Source organism: Varanus komodoensis, unplaced genomic scaffold, assembly GCF_004798865.1.
Source record: "Varanus komodoensis strain SLA01 unplaced genomic scaffold, ASM479886v1 scaffold23, whole genome shotgun sequence".
NCBI classification, from domain to species: Eukaryota; Metazoa; Chordata; class Lepidosauria; order Squamata; family Varanidae; genus Varanus; species Varanus komodoensis.
This window is the reverse complement of record NW_025335627.1, coordinates 18,455,168-18,472,993: the sequence shown is the minus strand read 5'-3', so window position 1 is coordinate 18,472,993 and position 17,826 is coordinate 18,455,168. Positions and strand designations below refer to the sequence as shown.

Genomic DNA, 17,826 nt, shown 5'->3' with positions numbered 1-17,826 from the left:
TGGCCACCTAATGAGAAGGAAGGACTCACTGGAGAAGATCCTAATGCTGGGAACAGTTGACGGCAAAGGAAGAAGGGGACGGCAGAGAATGAGGTGGCTTGATGGAGTCATTGAAGCAGTTGGTGTGAGCTTAAGTGGACTCCAGGGGATGATGGAGGACAGGAAGGCCTGGAGGAATGTTGTCCATGGGGCCATGATGGGTCAGGCGCAACTTCGCGACTAGCAACATCAAATTTTTCCATCTGCTTTACATTCATGACCTTGACAATAACATGTGAATAGGACTTAAGATTTTTTTTCCTGATAAAGATGATGAAACTAATGGAGAAAGCAAATTGTGTAGCAAAATAATTACTTATTGCCATATCTCTGAATTCAGTAACACGTGGAAAACTCACCTTGTAATCGAACAACAATAGGTATTTTTAGATCCAAATCTTTTACTGCCATAATTATACCCTGTGCAATCACATCACATCGCATAATGCCTCCAAAAATATTTACCAGAATAGCCTGCACCTGTGTAAAGGAGCAATGCATTGGACTTATGAGTGAAGCTTAAGATTAAACAAAGTACAAATTCTTTAGTTCATTTCTTATGCATAAGAGCTTTAAAGTATTTTTCTTTTGCTAAATTAGGATTTTTAAATAGTTTGCATTTTTGAAGAAGAAATAATAAAACCAAAGTAGCCAAACTGGCCAAGAAGAGTGAAGGCAGGTTACCTGACCACTTGAAGAATGACAGTTACAGATAAGCAACCTGCCTTTCTTCATCATGATCTCTGTGTATCACACGTATGGACAATTGGTAAGCTTACCCTTCACAGGATGGAGGGGCTGTTGTAAGATGAAGAGGAGGATTTAATATTTATATTTTTTATTTTTTGAAGAACAAAGAAAAAGGAGAGATAGTAGAAGCAATTCCAATCTCAGCAATATGCAAACAAAAAGGAACCAAGGGACTGGGAAGGGCCCTCCCCTTTATAACCAGACTCCAGAAGGGGCAGGGCCCCCACCCACTCTGTGATGCTGAGTTGTAGAAGTTTCTTCTGACCTGGGTATTGCACTGGTGCTGAAGCCCATATGTGTGATACACAGAGACCACCATAAAGAACATCAGTAATATGATTTCATTAATGCCATTGTGTTAATAAAACTTTAGGCAACAAAGCTTTTAAGGCATCAGATCTTAAAACTTACATGAATTACTAAAACGACTGGCAATAATTAAATTCTGACTAGCACATACACCCTTTAATGTCAGATAGCTCAACCCAGGCTCTTCACTGGGCTTCTCCCACAAGCCTTCTTGTGGAACAGACACACTAGGACATAGAATAATTAATATGTGTCCTATGAGGTATGCCCCACAGTGGTCTTTTTACAGTCAATTACTTGAGTCTAGAAAGATACATTTTTCCTCAGATTTTGGGAGTATAGTTCATCATATAATAGTAAGCAAGAGTCTGAAAACCAAAGATGAGCTGTATATGAGCATTTAAATGAGCATACACAGTCACACACTCAAACATGAGAAAACATTCAAAATCCCACTGCTCAATCAGAGGAAATACGTTTTCCTTTCCTGTGACTCAGGCTTCATATATTCAAGATACTGCTATGCTGCACCTGTAGTGGCTAGAAGGAAAGGAACCCCAAATAGTTAACACGTTCATCTTAAAAAGTGAGCACCCACAATGGCTATGAAAAATAAAACACAAACATGTGCTGGCTTCAAGAAAAAAAATGAAAGTGAGGCTGTGCACAATTTAAATATGTTGCTCGGTGGGAAAGAATGCAAATACTAAATCTTAAATTAATCTTAAAATCCAATGGGAAGAGAAGCACTGTGGTTTAAGGTAGAGTTGAAATCAGGAAATTAGAAAAAGTGATGACGACCATGGGATATCTTTAACATATTGTTGAAATATGTAATATATTGATCAACAAACATCATTTTTATTTATTACATTTATATACTATCCCATGGGCTCTCTGGATGGTTTACAAATATCAAAATCATAAATACAATTCATAAAATACTCATGAACAATATAAAAATATATATTTGTAAAATACTATTCTCATAAAATACAAGCAATCTAACAAACAACAATTATAGGACAACAACCAGGCACAGCAGCAATTTATAAACCTTAAAAGGCTTTTGGTTTATGGGGCAATGCACTATCTCAGATAACACTCCTCCAAGCTGCTTCCAGCTTAGTACAAGCAGTTTGAATTGGGCTTGGACTTCAACTGGCAACAAATGCAGCTGACAGAGAACTGGTGTAAGACATTACATCTTTGAGATAAGGACAACCATTAGTAAAGCAGAGCAGAAATTACTTTTGTGTGGAGAGATAAACAAAATCAACTGCAAGTTGCTCCATTGTTTTTTGACACCAAGGCGATGTATGCATGTTGGAAGTGCTTAAAGAAGTGCATGAACAAACTGTATATGTTTGTGGAAGTGCATATGCAAACCATATGCATATATGGTTGCCATGCTCTGGCACTTACATGTTTTGGCAACAACTCGTAAGATATTGAAGACACAATCCTAGCACCCACCCTTGATGCACATCAGCTTCCAAACTTAAAGACTTACATGTATGCAATACATGCCATATGTTCTGCCCTCTATTTCATCTAGATGGCTGTTTTCAGCCCTAGCATGGTTCTTTCCCCAGTGTCTGTGCTGCATCAGGGCAGGGGCTGAATACTGCTAGGGCTCCACAGATGATGTTGGAAAGCCACAGGATCGCATCTCAAGATAATAAATGTTCATGCTGTAGCAACATATCCTAAAATGATGCTATTGTTTCATACCAGTGAATTAAAATCATATTGCCCAATGTTTCTTTAGTGTATTAACTCTTCTGAAACTATTGCCAAAAATTAGGGGAGGGGAATAATGACAGTCATATGAGGTTTAAGTAAGAATGAGAGTTATTAAAACATTGAGGGCAGAGTCCTACATTTAAAAGATGTCATCTTATTGAGTTTTGGAAAAAAAACATGGGACTGAAGTTATATCACCGCCATGCATTTTGTGAAGACCCTGAGGCCAGCTGAGAGGCTGAATGGGAGGAATGAAAATTGGAATGTCTTCTCCCTGGTTTGGAAGCATGGGAAATGCCTGCAATTGTAGCCTATGGCAATGTGGAAATAGGCATCTTTAAGGTCAATGCAGGTGAATCAGTCTCCCTGATGCAGTAGTGGGAGAATGCTCTATAGGGAGACCATTCTGAACTTCCTGGATGTGAGGAACTGGTTTATGCCTCTGAGGTCCAGGATCAGTCCAAGTCTCCCATCCTGCTTCAGTACTGTAAAATATTGAGAGTAAAAACCTCTGGAGAGGTTGGAGTGGACCCTCTTGATGGCCCCCATGGACAGTAATGTGGCAGTTTCCAACAGCAAAGCCAGAGATGGGGGTGTGCCTCTAACTTTACCAAAAGGTTGGAGGATGTCAAACACGATCCTGCAGCCTCTTTCTACGATGGACAAGACTCCAGCAAGGCACCCATCAAACTTGGTGTTGGGTGTAGCAGTAATACTCGCCATTGGCACTTATTGCCTTCCAGGTGCTTTGGTGCTCTCCTGAAACGGATCTTAAAAAAATACATATCCCAAAAAGGAGGGATATAAATACGAGAAATTATCTGTTTATTGACAATTTCAGGGTTTCCTCTTTAATATAAAGTGAATAATGAATTTAAGAATATATACAGGACAAAGACCTCAGTGATGAACATTTACTAGATTACAAGATTAAGACCACAATCCTAAACATATATACTGGTGGGAAATCTCATTGAACACTGCTATGAGTACAAATAAACACAGGATTGTGCTGTAAGATTACAAATACTGTATCTTATATACATATTATGAGACACAGTATTCTAATCTGTATTTCAGCCCACTAGCAATCCTCAAGAAATAAATATAAGATTACATAGTAAACTCCAAATAACAACTGTGCTCTTACCTTTTTATCTGAAGTAATAAGTTTAAATGCCTCAGTTACTTGTTGCACTGTAGCACCACCTCCAACATCAAGAAAGTTTGCTGGAGTACCTCCATGAAGTTTGATTATATCCATTGTGGCCATAGCAAGACCAGCTCCATTCACTAAAAGCAGAACAAAGAGAGTGTGAATGCTCAGGCACCCACACCTCAGGCACCCACATGCTCAGGCACCCACATCCACACTATTCAATATGTCCAACATACCCAGACATCCGATGCTTCCATCTAATCCTATATAATTGAGATCTGCCTTTGCTGCATCCCTGTCTCTCTCATCTTCTTGGGTCCAGTCCTGTAGCTCAAAGATTTTCTGCTGACGATAAGCTGAATTGCTATCAAAATTTATCTTTGCGTCCATACACATCACTTGGAAGACAAACAAATTGTATTTTAGATCCCTTTAAATTGAAAGCATTAATTTTCCTTAAAAAACTAGGAAATGATATTCTGTAAGTAAATTATATCATGCAATCTTTTCTTCAATAGTTTTAATAGGAATGTGCTTCTGTAGCAAGAACCAATATTCTAGATTACTTCACGTAAAAATCAAAGGTTGCCTTCCCCAGTATTGTACTTTACGTGCTATAGCACCCATGATAACCTCAGAGCCCAGGAGGCCTTTGCTCTTCTGAGTGTCATTATTTTAATGTAAAAGAAAAAAGAAAAAAAAATGTCTGTTGCATGGACAGACATACTTCAAAGCACAGCACTGACTGACGTTTGAGCTACCCTCCAGTTTCAGCATCCCAGAATGCCTCCTGACCTCAGGTAGACATTCTTCTGAAATGAAGATGGAGAACAGCTAAAGACCAGTGGTTTCACTTACATTGTTAAGACAGACTTAGAGAAAAACATCACACACACACACACACACACACACACTTAGCTTTTCCATGGGGTAACACAGTCAAATTAAAATGAATTAGTATTAAATCCCAGTAGAATTAAAATGAACCCTCTTGAATTTGCATGGTTTTCATATTCCTCAAATAAGCATGAAAGTAAGCTTACATTACTGCCTAAAAACTGAAAAGTAAAAATGACAGTCTGGGTCTTGCCAGTGCTGACATGATTTCAAATTCCAAAAGCACACATCTATGACATACATCATTAAGGCAAGGGTGAGGAAATTTTTTGGTTTAAAGACTTTGTCCCATTTCAGAAAGGTTCTCAGTGACCACATTTTACCCATGGGCGAGGCTGAAAAACTGATCCCCCATCCAAATTCCATTGCTACTAATATCTAGTAGGAAACATGTTTATTGAGAAGTAAGCATGTGCATCACAGCTAGTAACAGGTCATGCCTCTACATGTTTACTAAGAAGGAAGCAAAACTGAAACATTTGGCAGCCTTCCTCAATCAAGAAGGAAAAGGTCTTATTCCTGACCAGTATCTGATCAGGGGTGTTTTTCCCTGTTAAACACTAAGGCAGGATTTTCTTTCCCTTCTCAGTGCTAAGCAGGGAAGAACAACTGGCAGCCAGTGTGGTGACATAGTTAGGGTGTTGGACTAGGATTTAGTTCCCACTTGGCCATGAAGCTTATTGAACACTTTTGGACCAGTCACTGATTGACTAATCTACTCAGGATTCCCAAAAGAATGAAATGGAAAGGATCACAGGCTCCTTGGAAGAAAGTTGGGATAAAAACTAAGTGCGCATACAATCATAAACAGTAAGTGCTCAACTGCTGAGAGTTTTTCCTTTTGTGGAAGGCTGAGCTGAGCCACACGAAGAAACTGCTAGCATAGAGAACCTCCTCAGGCCCAATACATCCCAGGAGCTGGAGGTTCCCATCTCTGCCTTAACAGTTCTCTCCTACAAATCACTGGCAAACTATGGGTCACCTCTGGATTCACAAATGATCTCTGGGATTTGCCAGTTGTTTGGTGGGATCCCTTTTTAAAACTGATAGGTTTTATGGTTCAGCATTTTGTGACTAGGTATATCTCCCTGGCACCATTTAGTGGTATGTAGGCTGTGGATGTCTTCCATTTTGTGGGCAAAACCTCCATCTTGTCTGGCTTGGCTAAAAAGCCTAGTTCAGCAGAGAAGGACCAAGGACACCTCAGAACATCAACACTCATTAACACTTGCTATCATAGTCCATAACAAGGCCTGCATCCCAGGATTAAACCAGCTACCTTGTCTGTGAAAATCTTCCAACAATCCCTGTAACTCTACTTATCAGCTACGGCTGGACCTGCTACAGTGAGAAACTTTCATGTTGCTTAGATTGCAAAGCTTCATGGCATAAGCAGCAAAGATAAGTAGGTGCTTAGCCCCACTTTCCCTTGGTCTGCACAATCTCACTCAGAACTAAAGGCTTTGATGACTGCTCATTCAAGCTGATAGGAACTTTGTTGATTGGTTACTCATTGAGAACATGTAGCATTAGAAGTTCTTCAATTTACTCAATAAATTCCTTGTAAGCAAACCTACACCTGGCATATTGCCTTCCTTAGGAACCCCCCCACAAAAAAAAGCTTAAGCCCACAGCTGGGATAATACATGATGGCACCCATGGAACATTCTCACATTGTTGAGATCCCCAATTATGGGACACTCTACTGCCAGAGATTTGCCAAACACCTACCTTATTGAGTTTCAGGCTCCTGGCAAAAAGTCCTTTTCCAGCACACCTCTGGCACCACGTAGATTTTTTATATCGTTGCACTTTTTAAAATTATATTAATGCATATTTTAATTATTTTGTTCTATTTATTATGTTATTTTAAGTGTACTATATATTATCAATGTTATTTGTTGATTTTATATTGTAATGGCCACTCAGAGAGCATGTTGCTAACAGCTGGCTTTTAAACAAATTAAATAAATAAATATCAATTAACTGTCAAGTATGCAAGAATCTCACCAGCTACCCCGAGACAGTTATCCTTTCTGCTAAAGCATCCAAGCAGTTCATCAGGATGCTCACTAATCATCTTTGTTTAAAAGGATTAATGGAAGAAATAGGAAGCAAGAAGGATGCCCACTGTTGGTCACTAGCATCTTTTTTTTAATGCTATCTGTGTATGGGGGAGGGTGTAAGTAAACGGTTGGCTTTTGTTCACCCAAAGAGCACACCATACATGTACTATGAGCAGAGAAGCAGCACAGTGGAGAGAAAGGAAGCAGGGTGGATTGAGTTAATCACCTAGAGCAGGGGTCAGCAACCCACAGCTCCGGAGCCACATGCCCTTTCATCCCTCTGCTGTGGCTCCCTGTCACTCAAAATATGCGTCACAACCGCCAACGTGCGACACCTGCCGGTACACTATTTACTGAGCTTTTTGACCCCCGGTAGGCCAACCATGGATAAATCCAAGAAAAGAAAAGTTTCAGAGGTAAACAGAACATTTAACGGTACGTGGGCAGATTTATTTGCTTTCACTGCTGATGAGACTGGTTTACCAATATGCTTAATATGTGGTGAGAAATTGGAAAACAACAAAAAGTCGAATGTTGCAAGACATTTCCAGAATAAACACACAGCCTTTGCTGAAAAATATCCGGATGGAGATGAGAGAAAAAAGTCATTTCGGACCTGATGCAGAAGGTTGATCTGAGCAAAAATAATCTCAAGAAGTGGATTAAGTCTGCAAACTCAACTACATATGCTAGTTTTGTGGCCGCTCAGGAAATAGTCAGGCACGGGAAGCCGTTCACAGATGAAGATTATATAAAAGAATCATTCATTGATTTCATAAATGCAACACACTTTAGTTTTTTTATACATAGCATAAAAGTAAAAAATGATATAAGCAGTGTTATCTTCATTTTAGATGTCAAAAGGGTTTTGTGGCTCCCAGTGTTTTCTTTTCTGAGGGAAACGGGTCCAAATGACTCTTTGAGTGTTTAAGGTTGCCAACCCCTGACCTAGAGAAAACTTTGATTTAAATTAAGTTAGCAACTTATAGTTCTTCACAAATTTCTTAAATAAATGTGCAAATTTGATGATTAAACATTAATTCAGAACTCAATAGAACAACTGTGAAAGCTGGATCATAAGGAGGGCTGAGCACTGAAGAACTGAGGCCTTTGAATTATGGTGCTGGAGAAGACTCCTGCTAGTCCCTTGGACTGCAAGGAGATCAAACCAGTCAGTCCTAGAGGAGATCAACCCTGACTGCTCTTTAGAAGGCCAGATCATGAAGATGAAACTCAAATACTTTGGCTACCTAACCAGAAGGAAGGACTCACTGGAGAAGAGCCTAATGCTGGGAACAACTGACGGCAAAAGAAGGGGATGGCAGAGGATGAGGTGGCTGGATGGAGTCACTGAAGCAGTTGGTGTGAGTTTACGTGGATTGCAGGGGATGGAGGAGGACAAGAAGGCCAGGAGAAATGTTGTCTATGGTGTTGCGATGGGTCAGACACGACTTCATGACTAACAACAACAACAGAACATTTTACAAAAAAGGAAGGTACTCTTTGTGTAAGTTTTTAGATAACTTGATTTTCATAATTTAGATACTTGTATATAAAATTACTGCTCCATAATTACAGGTGTAGTAAATATACACTAGGAATGGTAGGAATTCAGTCACACAATCATAATAGTACTTATTATATGCTCCTAAATATTATATAAAATTCACATTATAATACGGCAATCTCTTGAGCTAATGACTGCTTAAAATTATTCATTTTTTAGATTTTTAACTCTAGTGCTAGATGTACAGCATTATCCTTTAAACCTTTATCATTAGATACTGTCTTCCCTGCAGTGTAATTTTTATTCCTGGACTGAGAAATACAATTTTTCTGCTTATTCAACTGTCATTTTTTCATTTTTAAATTAACAATGGAAAATAATGAAAAGACTTTATTTGTGCTTGCAGAGGAAACTACTGCTGTGAAAAGCTGACTTAGCAACTGAAAAGATGTTATTCAAGATGCCTGGCCACTGATTTCCATCAATTCAGGGGACTAACTTGGTTCAAAATATCATCAGTAAACACTCCCATGGAGGGAGAGAAAAAGGGCATGCAGGAGTGGGGTGGGAATGAGGCCGAGGTCAAAAGCTTATGCTATTTCCTACTTGAAGGCTCAGCAGCTGTTCATATGAATGGTATAGCATATTAAAACAGATAGGGCTCCTTTTTTATTATTAGGGCTGTTTGAGATGTCTGGCAGACAGTATCACATTAGTCACAGTTTGATTCATTTTTGCATGCTAAATTGACCTTATGGCAAAATCCAGACTTAAAATCAGTAATAAAAATTCTTCTGGTAGGCTTGAATGAACAAATTGATTTTTACTTGGGATCAGTTAGTGGGGCATGAATATGATACATTGGGTCTAATGGAGGAATGCAATCAGATATTGGAATGCCATATTCAGTCTAAGCATTGTTGCTTTAGCATCCATATAAAAAAAATTCAGTGGATCTTTATGTCATATTCAACAAATTAAACATTATTGCTTAAAACATTTTTATTGGATGCTATAATGTCTCTTTACTATGGGTTTGTCTAAGCTAGCTAACTGCTAGACATCTAATACTGTTGATTCCTCCTTCAGACATATGTTTTGGCAACTTCCAGTAATCATCTTTTGGAATATAGATAAACTTTGTACTGGAACACGCTTTGTACATTTTTTAAAAATCTGTTTCTTAAGAAAATAACACATTGACAGCTAAAAGACTGACACTACGACATTAGATTGACAAAAACTACTTTCTATACTGCAAAGGACTGAAGACCTAACAATGCTTTTGTTAGGCAAATACAAAGAAATCTTATATGAAAAAGGACAGAGTCTTGTGTATTTTTGTTTGGTCTTCAACCTGGTACCTGACTCCCATCTAGGAATGCACTAGAACATGGGTTCTCAAACTAAGGCCTGGGGGCCGGCTCTGGTCCACCATGCTCGTTTATCTGGCCCGCCATGCCCATTTGGACCCGCTGCCGCCCACCTTACCCCGCACAAAGGGAGGCAGCGGTTTGCTCTCTCAAAGAAAACAATCTTCAAGCGAGCAAACAGCTGCCTTGTGAGCCTGCCTCGCAGTGCATGCCAGCCCGCACCTCGCCTCACCACGCGCTCCACCCCCGCCCCAGCCCACGCACACCACTGACACCACCTTTCCGGCCCGCACCCAGCACCAGAAGCTTCCAACTGGCCCCCTGGTGGAAAAGTTGGAGGACCCCTGCCCTAGAAGCTGCCCAAATGCCTTTCCCCATCATAAAGGAAATCTGCCTCAGAACGGACTTATCAGGAAAAGTTTCCATGCCCCATTCAGCCTTAACAGTACAATATGAAGTTATCTCACTAATCCCATGTGGTATGTATTACAAAGTGGCAAATAAATCCTCAAGGAACACAGAGCACATCTTCAATTAAGGCACTCAAGATACTTTGTTGCTTCACCTCCCACTCCAGTTTTGACAAGTTCTCAGCACAGCTCCTGGCCATGTTGCATCAGTTTCGTTTGCATGTTTAAACAGAAAACTGGACTCATGGTAGTTACATGCTTTACTGATTGTCATGTCAATAGACAGTAATCACCAGTCATCGCTGTACAATCATCCTATGTTCACTCCCCCTCCGCTGCATTGTCCTATGTGTAAATACCTCATGTGGCTACTATTTTGTCATCAACTGCTCTGTGCTTGTGTTTGTGACTAGAAGGCTATAAAATACTCTGTACATGTTTTAGAAATTTGAGGCTGGCAGGTGTGCCTCTACCCAACAGTGCTGCCTGTGAAAGGTTTGTCTTTGCAGAGGGTTTCGTGGGTGTTCTCATCAATGAAACATAAAACTGCTGAGCTCTGTAACAGACATCTCCCTGCTAATCCGAGCATACATTCTCACAGGCTGCTAATCTGGGCTGTCCTGACACTTTCAATATTAGAATGGATGACATACAGGCACATGAACATAAACATTGATATTTGGCTTGTCTTTATAGAAGCATATGAATAATGGGCATGTCCAGATTTACACTGGCATATTGATATTGAAATTCACAATAAAGTATAAATAGTAAACTTCGTTAGGTAAGCATTTCTTTCTTCAGTGTTTCTTGAAGTGTCTTCCAAATTTCAATAGCATCATCTGAGCAACAGTCTCAGTTTGTCCAGAGGTGCAGCTATAGCCTTCAATATACTGAGCGTATTACTCCGTGTCAGATACTTTGGGTTAGAGGCTTCCATCTATTCTGTCAGTTTTCTTCACAAAGCTTTATACGTAAGAATAGGTCAGATCTTAATAAATTGTTCAGTCTATCCAACATCTGAGGGAGAATTAATTTTGATATGATTAACAATTCAGTGAAGATGAAGCAAAATGACTCTTATAGGAATATTTTACAACTTCAACAGCACTTTCTATTTTGCTTGGAGTACTTAAGTCTTTCGTTAAAATATGTGTTAAATGGGAATTCCTTGTTTATTCTGAGTCTCTCAATCTTTGTCAGATTTGCAGCACTGTGACAAAACTATGCACATGGCTATTAAATTTTCACTATTACAGATTTCACTGCAAATTCCTTAAATATTCTGCTTTGTGGGCACTTCCCAATATATCTATTGTTTCTGAAATATATACTATTCCATCCTCTGCTGCCACACAGGCAAATATTAATGGAACATTATGCACATTGCTCTACTCCTCCAAGTTTAAACTGGTAAACTCAGTATGTCTTCCATGCTGTTCAAGTTCCTTTGCATACACCATGTCCAGCCATTTTCTACTCTATCTGTTGGAGTGTAGCATGGTCCCAATAATGTCATTCTTAATTATATTAAGAATACTGTGTGTTGATAGTTAATAATGTAAGAAGGAGAAATTGTGATACAAAAGACCTGGGGAATTTACTTTTCACCTATGTTATCTTGCTGGTCCTTACCACAAACCTATCCATGGTGCATTTATTGATGATTGCAACCTTTTGCTTGCTTACTGATACTTTTAAGTTACATCGCTGTTGCTAAAAGTAGCCACAGATGATGATGATTCTGAAGTTGTTCCAAAAAGAAAAAGTGTCTTGTGCTTAAGCAGGATCCTGAAACACAAATGATTTTAAATAGCAAGTACTAGGTATTCTGGCTGATCATTCTCAGCTCACTGCACTTTATTTTAGGTGAATTATTTACATATAGCATGGATGTAGTGAATTCAATTCCAAATTTCCAAAAAGCTCAGGATGACTTTTTCTGTAAGTCCCACTGAACTCACTTGAGACAATTCAGTTTTAGTCACAATTAATCTCATTAGTCACAATGACTAATAGCACTGAAATAGGGTATAGCTGTGAATAACAATGAGTTGGAATGTCCCAAGCTCCTGGTTTTTCGAAAAAGCAAGTACAGAATGGGGAAACCTAGGGACACTGAGCTATGTTGAAATGAAATAAGGAATAGATTTATGGCACAACCCATCAGCCATAATGTCCCAAAATCCTGGCTGAGAAATTGAGGAGTTTTCAGCATAGACTGATGCACTGTCTGATGGATTAGAGCATGGGTCCTCAAACTACAGCCTGTGGGCTGGATCCGGCCCGCCATGCCCATTGATCTGGCAAGGCATAGCTTGCCACGTGTGCCGGCTTGCTCGCAAGGAGGTTGTTTTGGACTCGCTCGGAGAAAATTATCTCTTTGCGAGCAAGGCAGCGCCTTGGAGACCCTTTTCTCTGAGCGAGTCCACAAGGAGATTGTTTGGACTCGTTGAGAGAATTTGATCTCTGTGCACGCATGCCCCTGCCTTTCTGCACATGCGCACATGCGTGCACCTGTTCAATCCTGTTCAATCTTTTCATCAATGACCTGGAAGAGGGGGTGACCAGTTTGCTGATCAAATTTGCAGACAATACTAAAATGGTGGTGGTGGTCATAACCGCCTGGAACAGTGTTGACCATGGGGTCATGAAGGGTCAGACATGACCTCGCAACTAGCAAGGAAGGTCATAACTGAGGAGCAGGTACTCCAGATCCAGAAGGATCTGGACAGGCTATGGAAGTGGACAACGGTCAACAGGTTGGCATTCAAAGTGGATAAGTGCAAGGTCTTGCACTTGGGGCATAGGAATAGGTGTCCTAAGTACAGGTTAGGGGACAAGTGGCTGGAGAGCAGCACATGTTAAAGGGATCTTGGGGTGCTGGCGGACTGCAGGCTAAACATGAGTCAACAGTGTGACGCAGCAGTCAAGAGGGCGAAGGCCACCCTTGGATGCATAACCAGAAGCATGGCTTCTAGATCGAGAGAGGTATTAGTACCACCCTTTACAATTCTGGTATGCCCACAACTGGAGTATTGTGTCCAGTTATGGGCCCCTTGTTACAGGAGAGATATAGCCAGGATGCAATCAGTGCAGCATAGGGACACTAGGAAGGGGAAGCCGTAGTATTTCCTGACAGTTAGGACCCCCAGGGTATGGAATGAGCTTCCACGGGAGGTGGTTGAAGCCCCATCGGTGAGGGTGTTCAAGGACAGGCTGGACATGCACATGGTAGGCATGTCATGAGTGGAGCTGGCTGCAGCCAGGAGTCAGACTAGATGGCCCGGGAGACTCCTTCTGACTCTTTCTGTTTCTGTTTCTAAAATAAGAGGTCATATACTGTGTTATATACAATAAGAAAAAGCTCTAGATTTCTTTTACTGCATCTTTCTGTACTATAAACGTGAGTGATATTCCAAACTTAGGTATTTAACTAAACAACCCACTTTATCTTGCTTTTGATGCCAAGTCAAGACTTTTTTATTTAGTATCTGTTTTTAGATTGGATTACTGGTTTGCTGCTGGTTTATTGTTTATTTTTATTGGTCATATTGTGTTTATTTTCCTTTTTCTATTTATAATGTATTTTCATTCTACTATGTTTTATGGTTTTGTTTCTTGTTATTTATTTTTAACTGAATTTAAATACATTTATAATATATTTATATTGCACACTGTGAACCGAGATCCTTTGGCCATGGAGTGGCATACAAATGCCTTAGTTAAGTTAAACCTTTCCCCCTAGTAAATAAATTGGATAAACAGACTGGGAAATGTCTTGCTAAAACACACTACTACTAAACAGTATATAGAGTATTGGAAAATGATGTATTGCAAAGTACATTATTTAATTTGCTCTTCCAAATTATTCTTCAAGCATACCTACTTCTTATCCCTATCATTTTCTTCCAATAAGCAGTATGATGTGGTGGTTAAGAGCATGAGATTGGGACTAAGGAGATCTGGGTTCTAGCCCCCACTCAGTCATGGAACCAACTGGGTGGCTTTGGGCCAGTCACCTACTCTCAGTCCAGCGTATCTCACAGAGTTATTGTTGTGAGGATAAGATTGAGAGGATAGAGAATTACCGTATTTTTCGCTCTATAAGATGCGCCTGACCATAAGACGCACCTAGTTTTTAGAGGAGGAAAACAAGAAAAAAAATATTCTGAATCAAATGGGCACATAATCACAGGCACATTCCCCATCACTTCCCCATGGGCTGCACATCTGACAGACTTACTGCACACACATATTCGCTCTATAAGATGCACAGACATTTCCCCTTACTTTTGAGGGGGAAAAAAGTGTGTCTTATAGAGCAAAAAATACGGTATGTAAACCGCCCTGAGATCCTTGGAAAAAAGGTGGGATATAAATATAACATATAAATTAGCAGTTTGCATTATTCTATTCCATTCTTTCAACTAGGCCTTGCATCTATTTATGGCATGGCTTACACCTGACATTTTTCCCTTTTTGCCCAGGAAAGGAATTGTTTTCATAATCTTCTCATATAAATACTTCTCATATAATCTTCTCATATAAAATAAATACTTTGGATAAATAGATCCAAATGCCATGACAATTCTTGCATGGCAAATGTGTAGGGAAATATAGGAATTTGATTCTGGTTCCTGCCTCCTAGCTCAGCAGATCAGAGGAAGTTGATGCAGCTGGTCTAGGGCATCTCATACACAGGCAGCCAAGCTCCGAGGGAGCAAGTGACCAAAGTGAGTTCCAGGGAGAATGAACATGAGTTTGGTGGTGGAGTTGAAGTGAAAGAGGAGACAGAAGCAGGCAGAGGCAAAGTGGAGAGTAACCTGAACTAGCCCAGCAAACAGTCTTTTCTAAGAGGCTATGTACTCTGACCTCCTTCATGGATCACAGCCTTGTTGTGGCGAAGGGGCTTGCGTAGCTCAATGAAGCTATGAGCTATGCCGTGCAGGGCCACCCAAGATGGACAGGTCATAGCAGAGAGCTCTGACAAAACGTGATCCACTGGAGAAGGATATGGCAATCCATTCCAGTATCTTTGCCATGAAACCCCATGGACAGTACCAAAAGGCAAAAAGATATGACACCGGAAGATGAGCCCCTCAGATCGGAAGGTGTCCAATATGCTACTGGGGAAGAACAGAGAGCTAGTACTAGTAGCGCCAGAAAGAATGAAGCAACTGGGTCAGAGCCGAAAGGACACTCGGTTGCAGATGTATCTGGTGGTGAAAGGAGAGACCGATGCTGCAAAGATCTACACTCCATAGGAACCTGGAATGTAAGATCCATGAATCAAGGCAAGCTGGATGTGGTCAAACAAGAGATGACAAGACTGAACATCGACATCTTAGGAATCAGTGAACTAAAATGGACAGGAATGGGGGAATTTAATTCAGATGACCATCAGGTATACTACTGCAGCCAAGAATCCCTCAGAAGAAATGGAGTAGCCTTCATAGTCAATAAAAGAGTGGGAAAAGCAGTACTGGGATACAATCTCCAAAATGACAGAATGATCTCAGTTCAAATCCAAGGCAAACCATTCAACATCACAGAAGTCCAAGTCTATGCCCCAACCACTGGTGCTGAAGAGGCTGAAGTTGACTAGTTCTATGAAGGCCTACAACACCTTCTAGAATTAACACCAAAAAATAATGTCCTTATCATCATGGGGGATTGGAATGCTAAAGTAGGAAGCCAAAAGATCACTGGAATAACAGGAAAGTTTGGCCTTGAAGTACAAAATGAAGCAGGGCACAGGCTGGTAGAATTTTTTCAAGAGAATACGATGGTCATAGCAAACACTCTTTTCCAACAACCGAAGAGACGACTCTGCACATGGACATCACCAGACGGTCAACACAGAAATCAGACTGACTATGTGCTCTGCAGCCAAAGATGGAGAAGCTCTATACACTCAGTAAAAACTAGACCAGGAGCTGACTGTGGCTCAGATCATGACTTCTGGTTACAAAATTTAGGCTTAAATTGAGGAAAGTAGAGAAAAGCACTAGGCCACTCAGGTATGACCTAAATCATATCCCTGATGAATGTACAGTAGAGGTGACAGATAGATTTAAAGAATTCAATCTGATAGACAGAGTGCCTGAAGAACTATGGACGGAGGTTTGCAGCATTGTACAGAGGTAGCAACTAAAACCATCCCAAAGAAAAAGAAATGCAAGAAAGCAAAATGGCTGCCTGAGGAAGCTTTACAAACAGCTGAGGAAAGAAGAGAAGCGAAAGGCAAGGGAGAAAGAGAAAGATACAAACAATTGAATGCAGAATTCCAGAGAATAGCTAGAAAAGATAAGAATGCCTTCTTAAATGAACAGTGCAAAAAATAGAAGAAAACAATAGAATAGGGAGGACCAGAGAACTCTTCAAGAAAACTGGAGATATGAAGGAAATGTTTCATGCAAAGATGGGCATGATAAAGGATCAAAATGGCAGGGACCTAACAGAGGCAGAAGACATTAAGAAGAGGTGGCAAGATTACACAGAAGAACTATACAAGAAAGAGCTTAACGTCCCTGATAACCACAATGGGGTGGTCGCTGATCTCGAGCCAGACATCCTGGAAAGTGAAGTCAAATGAGCCTTAAGAAGTCTGAGCAACAACAAAGCTATTGGAGGTGGCAGTATTCCAGCTGAGCTATTCAAAATCTTAAAAGATGATGCAGTAAAAGGGCTACACTCAGTATGCCAGCAAATTTGGAAAAACTCAGCAGTGGCCACAGGTTTGGAAAGGGTCAGTTTACATTCCTATCCCAAAGAAGAGCAATGTTCAAACTACCACACCATTGCACTCATTTCACATGCTAGCAAAGTTATGCTCAAAATCCTACAAGCTAGGATCCAGCAGTATGTGGACCGAGAACTACCAGAAGTATAGGCAGGATTTCGAAGAGAGAGAGGAACTAGAGATCAAATTACCAATATACGCTGAATCATGGAGAAAGTTAGGGAGTTCCAGAAAAACATCTACTTCTGCTTCATTGACTATGCTAAAGTCTTTGATTGTGTGGATCACAACAAATTGTGGCAAGTTCCTAAAGTGATGGGAGTACCAGACCATCTTATTTGTCTCTTGAGAAACCTATATGCGGGTCAAGAAGCAGCAGTGAGACCTGGACACGGAACCAGTGATTGGTTCAAAATTGAGAAAGGAGTTCAGCAAGGCTGTATACTGCCGCCCTGCCTATTTAACTTATATGCAGAGCACATCATGAGAAAGGTGGGGCTAGATGAATCACCAGTTGGAATTAAGATTGCTGGGAGAAATATCAACAACCTCAGATAGGCAGATGATACCACTCTAATGGCAGAAAGTGAAAAGGAACTAAAGAGCCTCTGGATGTGGGTGAAGGAGGAGAGTGCAAAAGTTGGCTTGAAACTCAACATTAGGAAAACTAAGATCATGGCATCCGGTCCTCTCACTTCCTAGCAAATAGATGGGGAAGAAATGGAGGTAGTGACAGATTTTATTTTCCTGGGCTCCAAGATCACTGCAGACGGGAACTGCAGCCAAGAAATTAAAAGACGCTTCCTCCCCAGGAGCAAGCGTCTT

General features: G+C 40.4%; 1 protein-coding gene across 1 annotated transcript in view; it reads right to left on the bottom strand.

Moving 5' to 3' along the window:
- SUCLA2 (succinate-CoA ligase ADP-forming subunit beta) overlaps positions 1–17,826 on the bottom strand; it is a 54,982-nt gene that overhangs the window by 10,732 nt on the left and 26,424 nt on the right. The window contains exons 5-7 of the mRNA XM_044431662.1: positions 4,240–4,401; positions 3,995–4,137; positions 399–519 (exon numbers count right to left, since the gene is read on the bottom strand). Of these exons, the coding sequence (XP_044287597.1) occupies positions 399–519; positions 3,995–4,137; positions 4,240–4,401 (426 nt within the window). The remainder of the gene's footprint in view (positions 1–398; positions 520–3,994; positions 4,138–4,239; positions 4,402–17,826) is intronic.